The sequence below is a fragment of the Crocodylus porosus genome, unplaced genomic scaffold (genome assembly GCF_001723895.1).
Source record: "Crocodylus porosus isolate Cpor-Errol unplaced genomic scaffold, CroPor_comp1, whole genome shotgun sequence".
NCBI classification, from domain to species: Eukaryota; Metazoa; Chordata; order Crocodylia; family Crocodylidae; genus Crocodylus; species Crocodylus porosus.
Window position 1 is genome coordinate 146,986,641 of NW_017728886.1, and position 17,153 is coordinate 147,003,793.

The window sequence follows — 17,153 nt, forward strand, 5'->3', positions numbered from 1 at the left end:
AGACTTACCAGCTGGTCCCAAGCTGCTGGCCCGCATATTGGTGATCAGATAAGTGCAACCAATATGCCTGGCTAATAATTGGCCATCGGTATTGGCCAAAAAAATCTTTATCAGTGCACCTCTAGTTGGGACCATGTATTTTGGAATGCTGGATGACTGAAAATTGGTTGCTTTATCTCCGTGAAGCAGACTAAAAATACCCTAGCTTGAACTGGGTAGTACAGCTCAAAGATAACCCTCACCCAAAGTGGCATAACTTTTAAGATACATAGAGGGTACTTAGCACTATTTAACAGCCTTAAAATGGGAGCATCTACGCATTAAAGTGCCTTTAAAAGGTAACCTATAATGCTACCCTCAATAAGCCATGATACTAAATGTCACATTTTGGTTTATATATAATATTGATCAATAGATCTGTGTTAATTTTGCGTTTTGAGGGGAAAAGAGGGGTTGCTAATTTGGTTTTTTTTGCATTTGATAAATAGTTATTTGCATTCATGAAATTCCTAGCCTGCCTCTGTTGCTCCATTTTTCTTCAGTATTTGCACTATTTTTACACTTTGTAATGCATGGATGTGTAACAAATGCCAGGAATCACACCTCCAGCATGAAAATCAATTATGAAGTACAAGACTTTAATAACATGGAGGGATTTTTGATCATGATACCAAATCGAGGAATTTTGATGGCACCTGAAACCCTAGAGTGTATTTGTTTTTTTTCTTTCACATAATATAAATGGACAACTGTTAAAAAGTATGCAGTGCTTCCTTTTCCATCACCATGATTTGTACGCCCCTGCCCTCTTTTCTTACCTCTGCTTTCTGCTCTTACTCATTTATAGCACCATTTGAGTTTCTTGTCTCTAATAATAAAGTGGCTTTAATTTTAACATGTCTGCATCTGTAGTAGTGGAATTAAGTTTTATAATTCTGATATATGGGTAGGGGGAGGTGTTCCAACCAGTTACTCTTTCAAATAGATTTGTATTCAGAGAGTTTTAAAGCAAGTTCTGCTTTGAAAGATGTCAAATTACCAGTATCAGCGTACGGAGGAATGCTTTGCAAGGTGGTTCAGTGATTTCTGTGCATGTGGCTGAAACCTGGATAACGATATAGGGTCTGCAGTCTAGTTAAGTGTAAAACAGCAGCCTGTATGTTTCAAGAATTATTAACTGTATTCTGAATTTCTGGCGTTCTTAGACAAGCCCTTTGACTTGTTGGCTTCTCTTTCATTTCTCACCCCCATTTCAGGATTTCTCAAGGAGATGCTGAAGCTCAGGCAGAAGTTGTATTCTTGATGTAGGAGTCAGAGTGAAATTCTGTGGCATGTGTTATGCAGTAGGTGATCCAAAGATTCCAACTGGCCTTAAAATCAGTAGACCTCTTGGGATGGAGACTATCTCTTACTATGTATGCTCTCTACTATACTGGGACTCTGTCAATTGAGACCTCCTAGATATTACCTAAATAAATAAACATAAACTACTGTGCTATGCTACAAACAACCTTCCCAGCTTCTGCTAGAATTTTATAACATGCATTTTAAGGGAGAAAAGTGTCGTGATGGCAATGGAAGTAGTATCAGAATGAAACTTGCAAAAGCAATTTTTCAACATTGCTGTCACCGTTTAAACTTTGGTGCAGATGGTGTCTATAGGAAATTTTAACTTTTAAGCAGTCTGATTTTAACAGTTATATTACTTGTGGGTACCATTCATTAGTTTATATTACTTGTGGGTACCATTCATTAGTTTCTTTTTTAATGTGCATTATGCAGCACTGATTAACTACAGCAGTTACGTGCAGGTTTTTTTCAACAGTTTCTTGATGGTTCTGTATTACACATTGCTTACAGCATGACTGACAGTGTTTTTCTCAACAACAAAAAAAAAGTTCCTCTGTACATTTGAAATTTGGACATGAGAATGTTCCATAATACTGATATCGAGCACTTTGTCAAAAGTTCTTTTTTTTTTTTTAAAGAAATCAGCATAAGGAACTAATGAAAGCAGAACTAATAAAGGTATATACTCCCTCTTCCTTGTCTGTGTTCTTGGCATGATATTCCTGTGTTCTAGTTTCACAAATGAAATGTGCAAGGGCCATCAAGTATCAGAGCTTGAGGTATCCGTGTAATGAGGTATGAATTACTTGTGTCTCTCTGGACTGTCATACAGTGATGTGATGATCATCTTGGCAATGGGGCGGAAAAAACCTAAGCAATCAGGCGAAGTAGTTATGAGAGATGGACTGGCTCTTTCTGACATCTCAATGCTCAGAACACTAAATTCTACAAATAAGAATTGTAGTTTAGAATCAGATGCATTTAAGTTTAAAAGCAAAAAAAGAAAAGAGAGAACCAAAAACCCCTTTCCTGGCTTCTCTTCCCTCACCTTTACCAAGTCACCATCGATGCCAGCATAGTGAGGCATCGACACATAGTATTAATCACCACTCTTACAACAGGGTGACTAAGACATCAGAATACCCCAAACTTGGTGTTCACTTTCAAACTGGGGCCAATTTTAATTCATCAGAGCTGCTTATTAGTCAAACAGCTCAAATCTTGAAAATTATTTGGAAGAGGGCCTACCTACCCTGTGGTAGCAGCATTTAAGAACTTTTAATTTTACATCAGTGATTCAGTTCCTCATCCTTGAAAATATAGGGCCTGTCAGAACTGATATGCAATTGACAAATCTAATATCTCTGAAAAGCTGCCTTCCCCTGAGCCTCTCTATCTCTGGGCATGGAAAAACAATAGCAGCCTGTATGTCTTTCTGATAGTGAATTTCTCTCTGAGTAGGGTTTCCTTCTGTTGTTTTCTCTGTTTCTTCTCCATCTTTCCTCACAACTTCTGGCACTGTAGCAATCCTCACCACTAGTATGATTTTCTGCCCCTGAATAAAGCTACTAATTGAAATGACCTCCTTTTTCTTAACTGTTTACCTTGTTTCTATCACCTGATCCACAAAAATCTGACTGGCTTATGTTACAAGAGAGTTAGTTCCAATTTATACCAGCGTTTTATACATCATCTCTAATGCAGTTGAAATCTCAGAGACTTAAGATATGTAAAATCTATATCACTTGTGTTTAACAAAACAACACAATTTCCTGTCTGTTCCTGTAGTCCTAGCTCAACTTCAACTCTGTTCTTTGAGCATTGAGTTTTCTAGACTGCGGAAGAGGTTAAAATGTTTGAAGTTCATATCCTCTTTTTGAGCACTTGAAGAACTACGTTACTGCTTGCGGGTAGAGTACATGTCCTGATGAGTTCAAGTTCGCACTACTGTACACGCAGGTTTCTGTGGCTTTCTGTTTAAAATAAGTGTTAGAATATATTATGCAAATGGAGCAAAGTTGGAATGTTTTGCACATTTGTTTAATCACTTTTAAATGATGAGCCGATTGTGTACTTAAATGAATCCTCCCTTTGAATAGATTCTAGCTGAATATTTTCATAGTAGTCAAAAACTGTTTTTACATCTCAATTGTTTTGATAAGTATTAATATATGTATTTTATGGGAAAACAAAAACATAGTGTGTGGGGTTGCTTGTAGGGACAGCGGTATACTTCTACTACTGCTCAACCTACTGGATGTTTATCTTGATGGGATCATTTGATCATGGCAGACTTCCTACCTGTGGCATGGGGGTTGGACTCAATTATCTTGCGAGGTCCCTTCCAGCCCCTAATGTAGGCAGTTATTTTGGGTGGAGGGCTGCTTACTGAGTTTTGGCAAGCCATCAAGGGCTGCATGACAGGCAGCCCAGGACAGATTAATATTAATTTTCTACATTTTTTAGGGGCCCTGCAGGCTGGATAGAATGGCTTGGCAGGCTGCATCCGGCCCACGGCCTGCATTTTGCCCATCCCTCTCCTAATGTCTATGAAGTCTATGAACCTGTATGCCCAGGTGCAGTAGATTTGGGAGACCTAGGCTTTGTCTGTCCCATCCCTGAACTGCTACTTCTTTGGGTGATATGGAATTTAGCTTCTGTTAGTTCTCAGAACCACAAATCTTTCCCTTCTGTTTTTCTCATAACTTGTACAACAGCCCTTGCAAAAGCCTTAAGTTCTCTGGTAACTTTATTGCTAAAAGTGAACTTTTTGAGGTGATGGTTTTTGTTGCATAAAAAATAAAAAAACAAACAAACCCTTGAACACGTTTGGGACACCAACTGGAAAATGTATTTAACAGACTGTCTTGCCAGCAAAACTGCTGTGGTTGGCTCAAAATAGGAAGATTGTTCATATGTTTCTGTAAGCCAAACTGTGGTGGTTGATGGCTGAAACTGTCCTGTAAATGTTCCTACTCTGCCTTTTAATATTTTGAAAAAATATGCGTTCTTGATGATTAATTTTACTAGTAATTTCAAATAGCAATTACATTTTTTTCTCTTCAAGAACAGAGTGGATCTGGAACATAGTTATACCAGAGGAAAGCAATAGTGTATCCCTGAGAAATTTTTCAGAAGTTGGTTGGTTGAGTTATTCTTTAACACATTTCTGTCAGAAGCTTTGGAAAGAGTGCTCTATTTGTGCCTCAGTACTCTAAATAACATTAAATTGATGATACATCTTATGTTTCAGTTGATTAGAGTAGTAGTTGCACTATCTGGTTTTACTACAGTTGTGCTCGACTGCTAGATAGTAAGCTTGGTAGTATGTTAGTTTAATTGCATTGTCTACAGTATACAGGCATAAACAAACCCAAGGGAAAATTTTGCTTTCTGAAGAGCAACTTTATAACAAATTTACAATTGGAAGTTGAGATGTTTTTTTAATAAATTTATTTATAAAAAAAAAAAAAAACCCAACCTGTAATGTTTTGCTTCAACAAAGATACCCATTAAGGAATGCAGAGAGATCATAAAGCAGCTATTTGATTTTTTTGTTCAAAATGCAGTGCAGTAGCTAATCATGATTATAGGTTTCAACATCCAGATTTCTATCTCTATATGCAAATCTAAAAATCCTTCCTGAGAAAAAAGAAGAAAAAAATACTTCTGCTCCATGCATGCATGGTTGGAAATTGACTCACAACAGTGGTTGTCACAAGTCATGAATAGTAGTGTAATGGGGGCAAACCTGTTATATAGGAAAATAGGACTTGAGGAGACTTCCTGGGTCACAAAGTCCAGTCCCTTGCTGTTATAGGCAATAGCTTAATATACTTGTATTTTATAAACCAAACAGCACATCTTAACGCTAGTGGTGGTAGAGGGGGGTTGTTCATACTTTTTCCCAGTGGAAGCTGTTTAAAACTTCTGATTTCCATTCTAAATTTATTCATGAAAAGTTGTTCTTGTGCCAGTAGAGTCTCGTCGCTTAAGTAGCTTTCTGTTGTACACATGGCCCCTGTCTTCCACCTCCTGCCCCCAGATGAAAAATATTTCTAAAGAGAAACTGTAGCGAAGGTGCTCTGTGTAAATTCTTAGGTTTGCACTGAAGCTTTTGCTGCTATGGCTGTACTGCTAATTTGGAAATAACTAAACAAGCTATAAACTCTCCCCAGTGACTGCATTGTAGACGTATATTTTGCATATGGGCACATGAGGGCCAAGCTAAAGCAAGTTAGTGTTCACATGGGTGGTAAGAGCATTCATGTTTTCCACAGAGCAGCTAAGGCACAGTAAAACCCTGCCCCTTTTTATCCTGTGTATGTTGTTTCTATGTCGAGACCAGTGGCTTTTCAGATTTGAAGCACTCCGTGATAGGTTTGAGGCACCCCTCAATAGATCCAAGGTGCATCCATCAGAAAATGTCAGCTCTTAGCTTTCACTCTTTTTACCACTACAGGAAAAAAAAAAAAAAAAAAAAAAAGCATTTTTGCTGCAAAGAACTCAGAAACATCACAGCAGCATAGAATGTTTTAAATGCAATCGATTCCTATATGAAAACTATGGGTTTATCTTATAAATTATCTTTGCATACCTAACATTGCTAACATTGCATGGCACTACAAAGGGACCTCACAAAGGAATCTCATCTAGCCTCTGGCTCAAGGTAGGATGATCATCCATGACTAAATCATCCCAGCCAAAGTCTGTTGAACCTGCTCTTGAAAACTTCCAAGATGGAGATTTCACAGTTTCTGTAGGTAGTCTGTTCCAATGCTTGAGCATCCTCATAGTCAAAAAGTTCCTCTAAATCTCCAACCTAAATTTCCTCTGCTGCAGCTTGAGGCCATACCTTCTAGTCCTGTCCCATCCAGCCACTGAGAAAAGCCCAGCTCCATTCTCTGTCTAATCGCCCTTCGGGCATTTGAAGAGAGATCTCCATCAGTCTTCTCTTCTCCAGCCTAAATAACCCTAGTTCTTTCAGCCTTTCTTCATAGGCCTTTTCCCTGGGCCTCTAATAATCTTTGTTGCTGTCCACTGGCCTCTTTCCAAACTATCCTCATCCTTCTTGAAGTGTGGTACTCTAGGTGAAGCCTCACTATTGCTGAATATAGTGGGAGAAACAGTTCCTTTTATTTACAAGTGATAGTCTTGATGATACAACCTAGTATTCGGTTAGCTTTTTTTTTTGCAGCAAAAGGATTTTGTTAATTCATATCCAATTTACGGTGTATTCTAACCCCAGGTCCTTCTCTGCAGTACTGCAGCCTACCGAGGTGTTCCCGTTCTGTATTTGTACATGCAGTTATTCTGTTCCAGGTGCATGACTTTGCACTTGTCCTTGTTGAATCTCTCCTGATTGATTGTAGACCATTTTTTCCAGTCTATTCAGATTCTGAATCCTAGCTTTACTCTCCAGAGTTTCTGCAACTCCAGCCAACTTGGTATTGTCTGCAGATTTGCTGTATGCACTCAGTCCTGACACTGAAATCATTAATGACAATACTAAACGATACCACTTGGGACAGACCCTGGGGAGCCCCATTTGACACCTTCTCTCAACTAGAAATTGAGTCATTGAGTGCAGTGATCCAGCCAGTTATGTATCCACCTTAACAAACTTTAATCTAGACTATATTTCCGTAGCCTGTTAATGAGAATGTAATAAGAGACTGTCAAAAAAGTCTTGCTAAAGTCGAGACATATTTTGCATCCGCTACTCTCCCCCCATCCCTCCAGTGTGACCAAGACAGCAAGACCTTGATGTTGCTGATAGTGATCATTTTACATATTTGAGCATGTTAATTGTGTTACAATTTTTCTCAAGGACAGTGTTGTGTGAAAATGTAATTGCTAGTATGTTTTCTGTAAGATGTAATATGCAATTTGGCCATATGTGATTATGACTTCTGCTGAAGTAAGTCAACAGTGCTACGTGTCTGCTACATGCACCCAGCACAGCAGTGGTGCCTAGTCTTCAGTGTCTCATAGTCAACAATATTGAGCAAGTAATGTGCTGTGGGAAGTCATAACTGTGCATGATGCTGGAGGGATTTGTGGCCAATGTGTTAGCCATGACCCAGGAGTTTGTGAGGACTGCTACAGTGAATTTAAGTCCTAAGGAAGAGAAGTGGGAGACAAACCAGGGAGATGAAAGCAAAAATGAAAAGTGGCAGGAAGAAATCATACTTGCATGCTGACCTGTGATCTTTGTCAGGATAGCAGTAGCAGGTATCTCTGTGTTATGTTTTCCTAGAATCTGCAAATCAGTCAGACAGGTACACAAAGTTCTTGCAGGGCTCCCCTGTTCCTTCTCCCCCCCCAGCTTGCTTTCTAATAAAATACAGTGATGAAGAGAGATGACATAAAATCTGAGAAGCTTGGAAAGTAGTACAACTGCAGGTTTTGGGGTTTTGTTATTGTTTGGTCTAAATGGAAAAGAAGATTGAAAACTTCTCGAAGTACAAGTCCCAGCCTGATAGAACTTCTGCCTTTCAGAGTTTATGGAGAAATGTACATTTCTCTCTCTGCACATCATTAGATTGACGTTTGTTTCTACTCTAGACAGTTGCTATGTAAAAATGGAACAGATCTGCTCCCTGTAAGTGTTCAGAGTCCTACCTGTTGGCTTTAGCAACAGAAATAGTGTGTCACTTTCTTATTCCTGTTAGCTGTTCAGAAGCAAGAAATGTGAATGAGTAGGACCTGCCCCTTCATTGTATAATCAATATATTTGCTTACTGAGCCTTCATGATAAAGTTAACTCAATTCTTCTATAAGTATACAAATATATTAGAAGTGATTGTGTTGAACTTATGATTTAAATCATGGGTAGCCAACCTGTGGCACAGGACAAGTGACATGGACAGCATTTGAAGGGGATAGGCAGCACAGTGGCAGTAAAGGCAGGGAGCAGAAAGAGTAGAAGCTTGATCAGGGAGCACGGGGTAAGGAACAGAAAGCTAAGCAGCAGATCTTATAAGGGAAAGGGATCAAAATGGCTTTTGGGGATGGGGCAGGGCTAATTTATGGCACATCTAATTTATGGCCCCTGCTGATTTAAATTATAATTTGAAGATGGCAGGTTACACAAATGTAACTAAAGGCACCTTTAAATGGTAATAGAAGATGAAAAGACTCCTTTTTGATGGGTGGCAGATCCTGCTGTTATGTGCAGGACCCTTGAAGCAAGGTGGGGAAACTTCTACATGTGCTTGATCTGCTCTTTACTACTGCCTGTGCCATATCAGAAGAGAGTGTGAGATGAGCTGTACTCAGCCTTACTGTGCCCTGTAGAACCGTAAGTCTGGCTAAGAGTCTGTCGCTCTCTGTAAAACTTTGCTGCCCCACATAGTCCATGCCATCCTTATGCTGAGTGGGACAGATGGAAGAATATATTAGTGATCTGGAAAGTAGGCTGGCATGCACCATCAGCAAGTTTGGAAGATTACACCAAGATTTGGGGAATGGTACATACACTGGTGGGTAGGGCTAGGATTCAGAGAGACCTAGACAAATTGGAGGACTAAGCCAAAAGAAGTCTTATGAAGTTCCATAAGTACAAGTTCAAAGTCCTTCACTTAGAACAATCCCATGCACCAGTACAGGCTGGGGACTGACTAGTTAAGCAGCAGCTGTGCTGAAAAGGACCTAGGGATTCTAATTAGCTTTATATTAGCCAAAATACATCTTGCTGCAGAGAACATTAACAGCATACTGGGCTGTATTTGTAGGAGTGTTGCCAGCAGATTAAGGGAAGTGATTATTCCTTTCTATATAGCACTGGTGAGGCCACATCTGGAGTACCATGTCTAGTTTTGGGTCCTGCACTACAGAAAGGATGCAGACAAATGGGAGAGAGTCCAGTGGCGGACAACAAAAATGATGATGAGGCAGCAGAGGCACATGACTTTTGAGTAGAGACGGAGGGAACTGCGTTTATTTAGTCTGGAGAAGAGAAGACTGAGAGGGGATCTAATAGCAGCCTACAACTACCTGAAGGGTGGTTCCAAACACTGTTCTCAGTGGTGGTGGATAAGAGAAGGAGCAACAGTCTCAAGTTTCAGTACAGGAAGTTTAAATTAAATATTAGGAAAAACTTTCTCAGTAAGAGGGTAGTACAGCACTGGAACAGGTTACCTAGAGAGGTTGTGAGACTTCCATCCTTTAGAGAGGTTTTGAAGACCTGGATAGACAAAACCCTGGCTGGGATGATATCATAGAAGTAGGGTCGGAAGGGACCTTGTAGATCTTCAAGTCTGACACTTCCTTTCCCCCTTCCTCCCCCTCCCCCCTGAGCAGGAGAAAAACTGGGCTCACGTGACTCCAGCTGGTAAGTCTGTTGTGGTGGAAGGGAAGGGAAAGGAAGAGGCATGGCCTGGGGCAGATTGAGGCCCCTGCGATGAGGGAGTGGGGTTGGGGCAGGTGCTACCCAGCTAGAGCAGGGCGGGGCACGGGACAGCTGCGGCTCATCCAGGGGCCACAGGGAGGGGGCCAGCTCCCACTGCTGTGCACACCCTGGGAGGACATGGGGTGGCGGTTGCCCCACATCTGCGCAGGGCAGGCAGCAGCTGTGGACTGGGCCAAGGCTGTGCTGGGGTCTTCCAGGCAGGGGCTGGGCCAGGCTGTGCTCGGGGTGGCTCTGGGAGGAAGGGGTGGGGGAGCTACAGCAAATTTTGGGGTGTATGTATGGATGCAGGCCTCCCCCCCAATACTCTCCTCCCAGCACTGCCTGTCCTGAGCACAGCCCGGCCCAGCCCTCGCTGGGAAGAGCCTGGTGCTACTCCAGCCCACAGCTGCAGCTTGCCCTGCGCAAATCCTGGGGCACACCCCACGCCCTCCTGGGGTGCACACAGCAGTGGGAGTCACACCCCTGCACCCCTTGGGTGAGCTGTGACTCCCATCCTGTGCCTTGCCCTGCTCCAGCTGGGCAGTGCCTGCCCCAGCTTCAGCCCCTGCCCCAGCCCCACTCTCTCCCTCACTGCAGAGGACTCGATCTGTTCCCTTCCTCCTCCCCTTCCACTACAACAGACTCACCAGCCGGACACTGCTCTTCAAGCTGCTGGGCTGCGTAATGGAAACCAGATCAGTGTTAGCCGATATGCCTCCTTAAAAATTGGCTATCAGTATTTGCCCCAAAAATCTCTATCGGTTCAACCCTACTTTCAACCCTAATTTTTTGTAATTCTGTATGTAACGAAACTTGATCATTTGTCCTCACAGGCTTTATGTATAGTGCTGCCCTCCAGGAGTCATTCCTGTCTTTAAACAAGGCTTTTTCCTAGGTCCTTCTTCTGTAGTTGTATGTAGTTGCAACGTCTTCTACAGTAGTTGCATGATACTTCCCTTCCTCCTCCAGCACTGCTGTCATTTCATAGTATCTACAATTTCCTTTACCTTTTCATCTCCTAAGATATGTTGGCACTGCATTCTGTAATACAGTGTAGAGAAACTCAGGCTATGTTTGGAACTAGAAGGAGCCCAGGTCAGAATATGTTATCTTGTGTGAAGCTCCATGCCACTACAGCTAGATGGTGTACAATGTAGGTATACATCTTTAGCCTCCCAACCTTCAGCCTTTTTATCTTGTATTTGCCTTCTCTGAGCTTTCACCACCACCTTTTCAGCTAGGTCCAGCCATGGCTAATGGAGAATACCTACGTGTTTTGCACATATACAATATACACATTTACTAATAAGCAGTAAGTAAAAATGATTACAAGGGCTGTTCCATGACATCCCTGCCAGTAGGAGTAACTGAAGAAGCAGTGAAAGTAAGGACTGGGGGAAGAGAGTGAAATAAGGCAGGTCCCCCACTCCCCAATTCACACAAGGAGTTTTGGTAGTGTCTCACTGCCCCTCCATCCTTGTATCTTTGAGGTAGAAATGTAGAGAAGAGTCAGCAAGAAACTCCAGCTGATTGGAGCAGTGTCAAATAAAGCAGGAACCTTGGGACATTCAGGGACTTTCTTAGCCCAGTGTTGGGGGACTGTTTTATATTGGCACCCTATCTTTCTTCTAAGGTTTGTTCTCCTTAGCTTTGCTCTACGTCTGTTCTAGCCTCTCATCCCTACCCTTTTCTTTCCACTTAACTGATCTAGCTAAACCACCAACAGTGAAATTTGTGAGAATAATGTAGCATTTGTTGTCATCACCCAACTACTTTCATGTTGTATCTCTTCTTATGCCATGACCAGTCTGTTTAGATTGTAAATATTGTGGGGCAGGAACTATCTGTTACTCCACTTATGCAGTGCCTGTTCTTTGTTTCCTTTCTGTAATAAATATATGTAGTAATAATGTAGGTACAGCCCTAATCAGAAAGGATAACTCTTAGGTCTTGGGCTGAGTTTTCGTGGTGAGCAGATGCAATGTGTGAATAAATGCATCTTGTAAAATGACAAAACTTGATAGGTAATTGAGAGAGAATGTGCTCCAGTTTCTCTGCTTTGCATGGTAAAGTTGTATTCTAATAGCTCAACTCTGAGGAAAGGTGAATCAAATGAAATAAACCGCTTAAAAGTTCAACATTGTAACGTTTACCATTAAAAACTCTAATCCCGAGAGCCTCAATCTTTTCACCTTTTTTCCTAATTTCTGGTCTCAGTTACCTATGGAGGAAGTGCATAGAAGTCAGTGCAGGGTTGTTGTTATACTTGCCCTGGATTACTGAGATTAGAATCTTTCCTGTCACATATAGTTGTCACACCCTCATTACTGCTCAGTCATGGCTCCAGTCTGGCCCCTGCCTGGCCAGGCAGCAGCATTGGAGGTGACTCTGTCTGTGGCCTGCTCCCCAGGCCACAGCTGCCACTGCCACCGCCACTGCTGCCTCACTGTTTAAGGGCAGGAGCCACCATATGCTTCATGCCATGGAGTAGAACAGGACTGGGGACAAATGACAATGAGAGGAGGACAGGCACAGTAAGGTAGAATAGGCACAGTTAGGGTAGGTGATAGGCAACGAGTTTGGAGGGAGATGGGCAGGTAGCAGGGGGCAAAGTGCAGGGTGGGGCAAGGAGCAGGGGTCAAGCCACCCTGCTACCTGCATCCCCACCACCTGTCCCCCTGCTCCTGCATTACGCACTGGAGCAGTGATGGGGGATGAATTTAAGAAGACTCTCCAATAATTAGGTTCTGTACATGGAGAATGATAATACATTTATACATTTTTTCCATGTATAGAATTTAATTATTGGGAGTTTGTTTTAAATTTGAAGTTGTCTTGGATTCAGGTAAATACAGTCATTAGCACTCTAACAAAATAAATGTTTTGTGTTGTCATTGCTCACAAGGTTGTCATTGCGACTTAAAACATGAAAAAAGCCATTGTGCATATTAAGATATTGAGATTAAGTTTTAATACTGGATCTTTGATAAACTGACAAGATTTTTGAAACTGGGTTATTATACAGAAGAAGACTACAGAAACAGGAACCTACCGGCTGCTTTAACCTTTTACTGTAAGGAAATGTGCCTTTCTCCATTTGATTTTGAAAAAGGAAATAGATAGTGGCAGTGTGGCTGTGGAACTTTCTCTTTCTGCCTCTCTGATTGCAAATGTGCTAGTTAAAGAAATGAAAAGGAAAAAGTACAGTATTGAACAGCAAGCTAGCATAGCCATGTCAATATGACTGAATGAAAGTGATTGACTACCTTTTTTGTTTTTGTTTTAGGTGTCAGAAATTATCTGAAAGAAGCTTTAGTGAATATCATCGCTGTGCATGCAGAGGTAAGGTAACTTTAGATTACTCCTAATATTGGTAGCATCCAACAGTCTTGGCTGATTTTTTTTCTGGGAGCTACAAGTCCTTAGCTCCTCTGAAAACCACACTGCCTTTAATTAGGTGTATGTAGTGCAAAAATTACAGCATTCTACTAATGCTTGAGAAATGAGAGCACAAAATAGCAATCAATCATAGTTGAACTAGTAAATTTATTTTATTTCCAAAATGAGCGTATGTATATAAAGTCATAGAGAAGTGAGGCTGGAAGGGACCTCCAGAGGTCATCTAATCCTGTGATTCTCAAGCTTTTTTGTACCGGGACCCATTTGTAAACATCAGTGGCCAGTCCTGACCCAGTAGCTCTCACTCCCAACCCACTGCCCCCAGGTCCCAGCCCCACAGTGTGTAGGGCAGGGGGTGGGTGTGTTGCAACCCTTTCATATATGCTTGAGACCTACTTTTTTGGGTCGCAACCCATGGGTTGAGAAATGCTGATCTAGTCCAACCCCCTGCCTGAGACAGGATCATACCTATTCAAACCATCCTGTACGCTCCATCATCTAAACTCTGCATAAGACTGTCATCAAGCCTGACATAACACAGACCTAACACTCTAACTGGCTACAGGTAAACGTCCTGTTTCTATGAAATGTTGTCTATATATGGTCAAGAGATCCTGAATACAGGGCCATGCCCGGCCCCCTACCACCACCACAGAGGAAGCCAAACTCCCCACAGTCCATACCAATCTGACCATGGGGTAAAATTCCTTCCTGACCCCAGATATGGTGATCAGTCTGACCTTAAGTGGAAGGGCAAAACCCTTTAACCAGGAACCCACTGAGGAGGGCTTAACCCCCTCCCCCCCAAACACATGTAGCAGAATATGGAGGTGGGGCATAGCAGGGGCAACCAGCAAAGCCCAGAAGCATGTGAAATATCCATAGTGGTCCATAAGTGTAGCTATGCCTATATCATCCCAGACTAGTAGCTGTCCAATGTCTTCTTAAACACCTGAAAAAATGGAGAGTCCACAACTTCCCAAGGCAGTCTATTCCACTGCCTCACTATTCTAACAGTGCAAAAGTTTTTCTGGGTATCCAGTCTAAATTTACGTGCTGCAAGTTCAAGTCGTTGGTCTACATCCTCCTCTCTGCAGCAGGAGAGACAAAGTGCCTTCCCTCTTCTTTATGGTAGGGACTTTCCCTTTTCAGGTATCATGTCCCCTCTTAAGTGCCTATTCCTCACGTTGTATCCTCATATGACTTGCTTTCCAAGCCCTTTATCATCTTTGATGCCTGCCTGTGAACCCTCTTTAATTTCTCCACATCCTTTTTAAAATGTTCTGAACTGCACAGAGTACTCCAGATGAGGCCTAACCAGTGGTGAATAGAAATGCACTATCACCTACTGTATCTTGCACCAAAAACATCTATTGATGCATCCCAAAACTGCATTCGCCTTTTGTGTGGCTGCATCACACAGCAAACTCACATTGAGCCTGTGATCTACCAAGATTCCCAAGTCCTTTTCCATAGAGCTGTCATCCAGCCATGTGTCACCCATTTTATATTTGTGTCTTTGATTATTCCTCCTGCAGTGTTGCACCTTACTTTTGTCCACATTGAACTTCATCCTGTTAGCTCTAGCCTGGCTTTCCGATCTATCAAGATCCTTTCGAATTGTGCTTGCATCCTCCAATGTGTTCACAATCCTTCCCAGTTTTGTGTCATCTGCAAATTTGCTCAAGAAGCTTTCCATGCCAACATCCAAATTGTTAATAAACATCTTGAACAGCACCAGGCCCAGGACAGATCCCTGTGGAACTCCAGTCAAAACCTCCTGCCATTCTGACCTGGACCCATTAAAAACTGTTTGCTTGCAGCTATTTGTTCAGTAACTTCCCAAGTACTGAGGTGAGGCTAGCAAATCTGTAGTTCCCCAGGATAACAGGTCCTCCTTTTTGCCTTTTGTAAAAAGAGGGACACTACACTGTCCGTTTTCCAGTCTCCCGGTACCTGACCCATCTCCCACCACGTCACGAAGATCATTGTCAAAGGCTCCGGGATCTCCTCTGCCAGTTTCTGCAGTACCCTGGGATGAAGTTTATCTGGCTCTGCTGACTTGAATTAATTCCGACCCAACAAAAGCTCTCTAGCCATCTTTCTTGTTAACTCCACCCTCAGGTTGTCCCCCTCCCTTATCCAAATAATCCTTATTTGGTGTCTGGCTGCAGCTTAATTTGTGTGTGACGAGTGAGACAAAATAGTTTCTGAGTAGATCTGCTTGCTTTGCATCTTTGGTTAGGAGCTGTCCCTAACTTATTAACAAAGGAACCCACTGCTTCCTTGGTCCTTCTTTTCTGGTTAACATACTCATAGAACTTCTTGTTGTCCTTAAACTCCTTTGTCAGGTGCAGCTCATTCTTTATATTTGCCTTCCTGACCTTGTCCCTGCACGTTCTTGTTATTTCTTGGTATGCTTTCTTGGATGACCTGCCCATTCTTCCATTGCATATATGCTTTCCTTTTGCATTTGAGGCATTTTAGAAGCTCTTCTTGCAGCCACATCAATGTCTTTCCATTCTTCTTGTGATTCCATCATGTTGGGACAGTTTCTCATTGAGTTTCCAATACTGTGTCCTTTAGAAGCTCCTAGCCCTCCTGGGTGCCTTTTGTTTCCATCTATTGTCCCATGACAGCGTGCTTTTTAACCGCTTAAGTTGAATGAAATTCACCTTTTTGACATCTCGCATCCTAATTTGACTGACCTCATGCTTTCCCTGTCTCAGAATATGGAATTCTATCATATCATGAGTTTGCCCTCCGAAGATACACACCGCCTTCACATCCTCCATCAGTTCTTCCCTGTTGGTCAAGACAGGATCCAAAATAGTTAATCCCCTTGTTGTATCCTGTACTTTCTGGAACAGAAAATTATCTTCCTCACAAGTCAGAAACTGGCTTGAAATGAGCAAAGAGCATATGAGATGGTTTCTTTTAAATTCTACCAAAATTAAACCCACTTTAGTTTAAAACTTTAAATCAATTTTTAATGTGACAATATCCCTTTAACAGGCATACCTGCTTAAACTACTGGTTCAGCAAGGGGCCCTGTGTCTTTGAATTCAGTAGGACTGTTTGTGTACTCAAAGTTGGGTATATGCTTAAATTGTCTTGAGCCCTAATTGTCTTGAGCTTCTATTGAGTTCACCATTGCCTCCCTACATTTTTACGTGTGAAATTTTGGTACGTATGTAAAGAAATATGAGAATTTGATCAATAGTGAAACTTTTTGCTGCAATTTTGCTATCCTGGCTCAGGCTAAAAATTTTGCTAGCATCACTGTAAGTTTCTTGTGGGTTTTATAAACAAGAATTCGCCATCAGCTGTACAAGAGCCCAAAGCCATAGCGGAAAAGTGATTTTCTTTATTTCAGAAGACAAATCTTAACTGAAATCAAACTAAGTACGGTTTTTACAAAATTGTGATGATTCACCAGTGCTAAGAATTTTTTTCCCTCAGTTCTAAAGAGTAACATTGAGCGTTGATTGTGGGTGAAAAATATTTTCTTCTCAGTAGAAGATTTTGCCCATGTTCTTGGTATGCTTGTGTTGTGTAGCTCAGCGGTACCTTTTGTTGCCTGAGGTGACCCTTTCACATTTTGTTTTTACCGTTTTTCTCTGTATGTAGCTGAGACAGTTGGAACTGTGGTAGGTTTTATGAGCCAAAGCAGCCAGAAGCAGGACAAACATTTGAATGAATGGGGTGAATGACTGATAGCCAACATGCCTGTGGTCAGTATGCCTAGGCTGTGGGGCAAATCTGCCTAATACAAATGGGTCTGAGCATCATCTCTCTCCTAGGCACCATGAATGTAGGTTTCCAGTGCTCTGATTCTGAATTTCACTCACCCACACACTGATACTCACCTAAATAGTTTCTTCTAGTTCATGCATATATTTTATGTCAGTTCCCTGTCAAACCAGAAGAAACACCATTTACACACCTAAGTTTCACAAAAAGCCAAAGGCCCTTTTACAAAAATGTGACCTAATTCTTTAGTTTGTGGTGG

General features: G+C 41.8%; 1 protein-coding gene across 4 annotated transcripts in view; it reads left to right on the forward strand.

Annotated features, from left to right (window-relative positions):
• Positions 1-17,153, forward strand: part of EXOC2 (exocyst complex component 2) — a 188,585-nt gene that overhangs the window by 157,886 nt on the left and 13,546 nt on the right. For all 4 annotated transcript variants that reach the window (XM_019542506.1, XM_019542496.1, XM_019542514.1 and 1 more), the window contains exon 24: positions 13,029-13,084. In XM_019542506.1, coding sequence (XP_019398051.1) covers positions 13,029-13,084 — 56 coding nt within the window. The remainder of the gene's footprint in view (positions 1-13,028; positions 13,085-17,153) is intronic.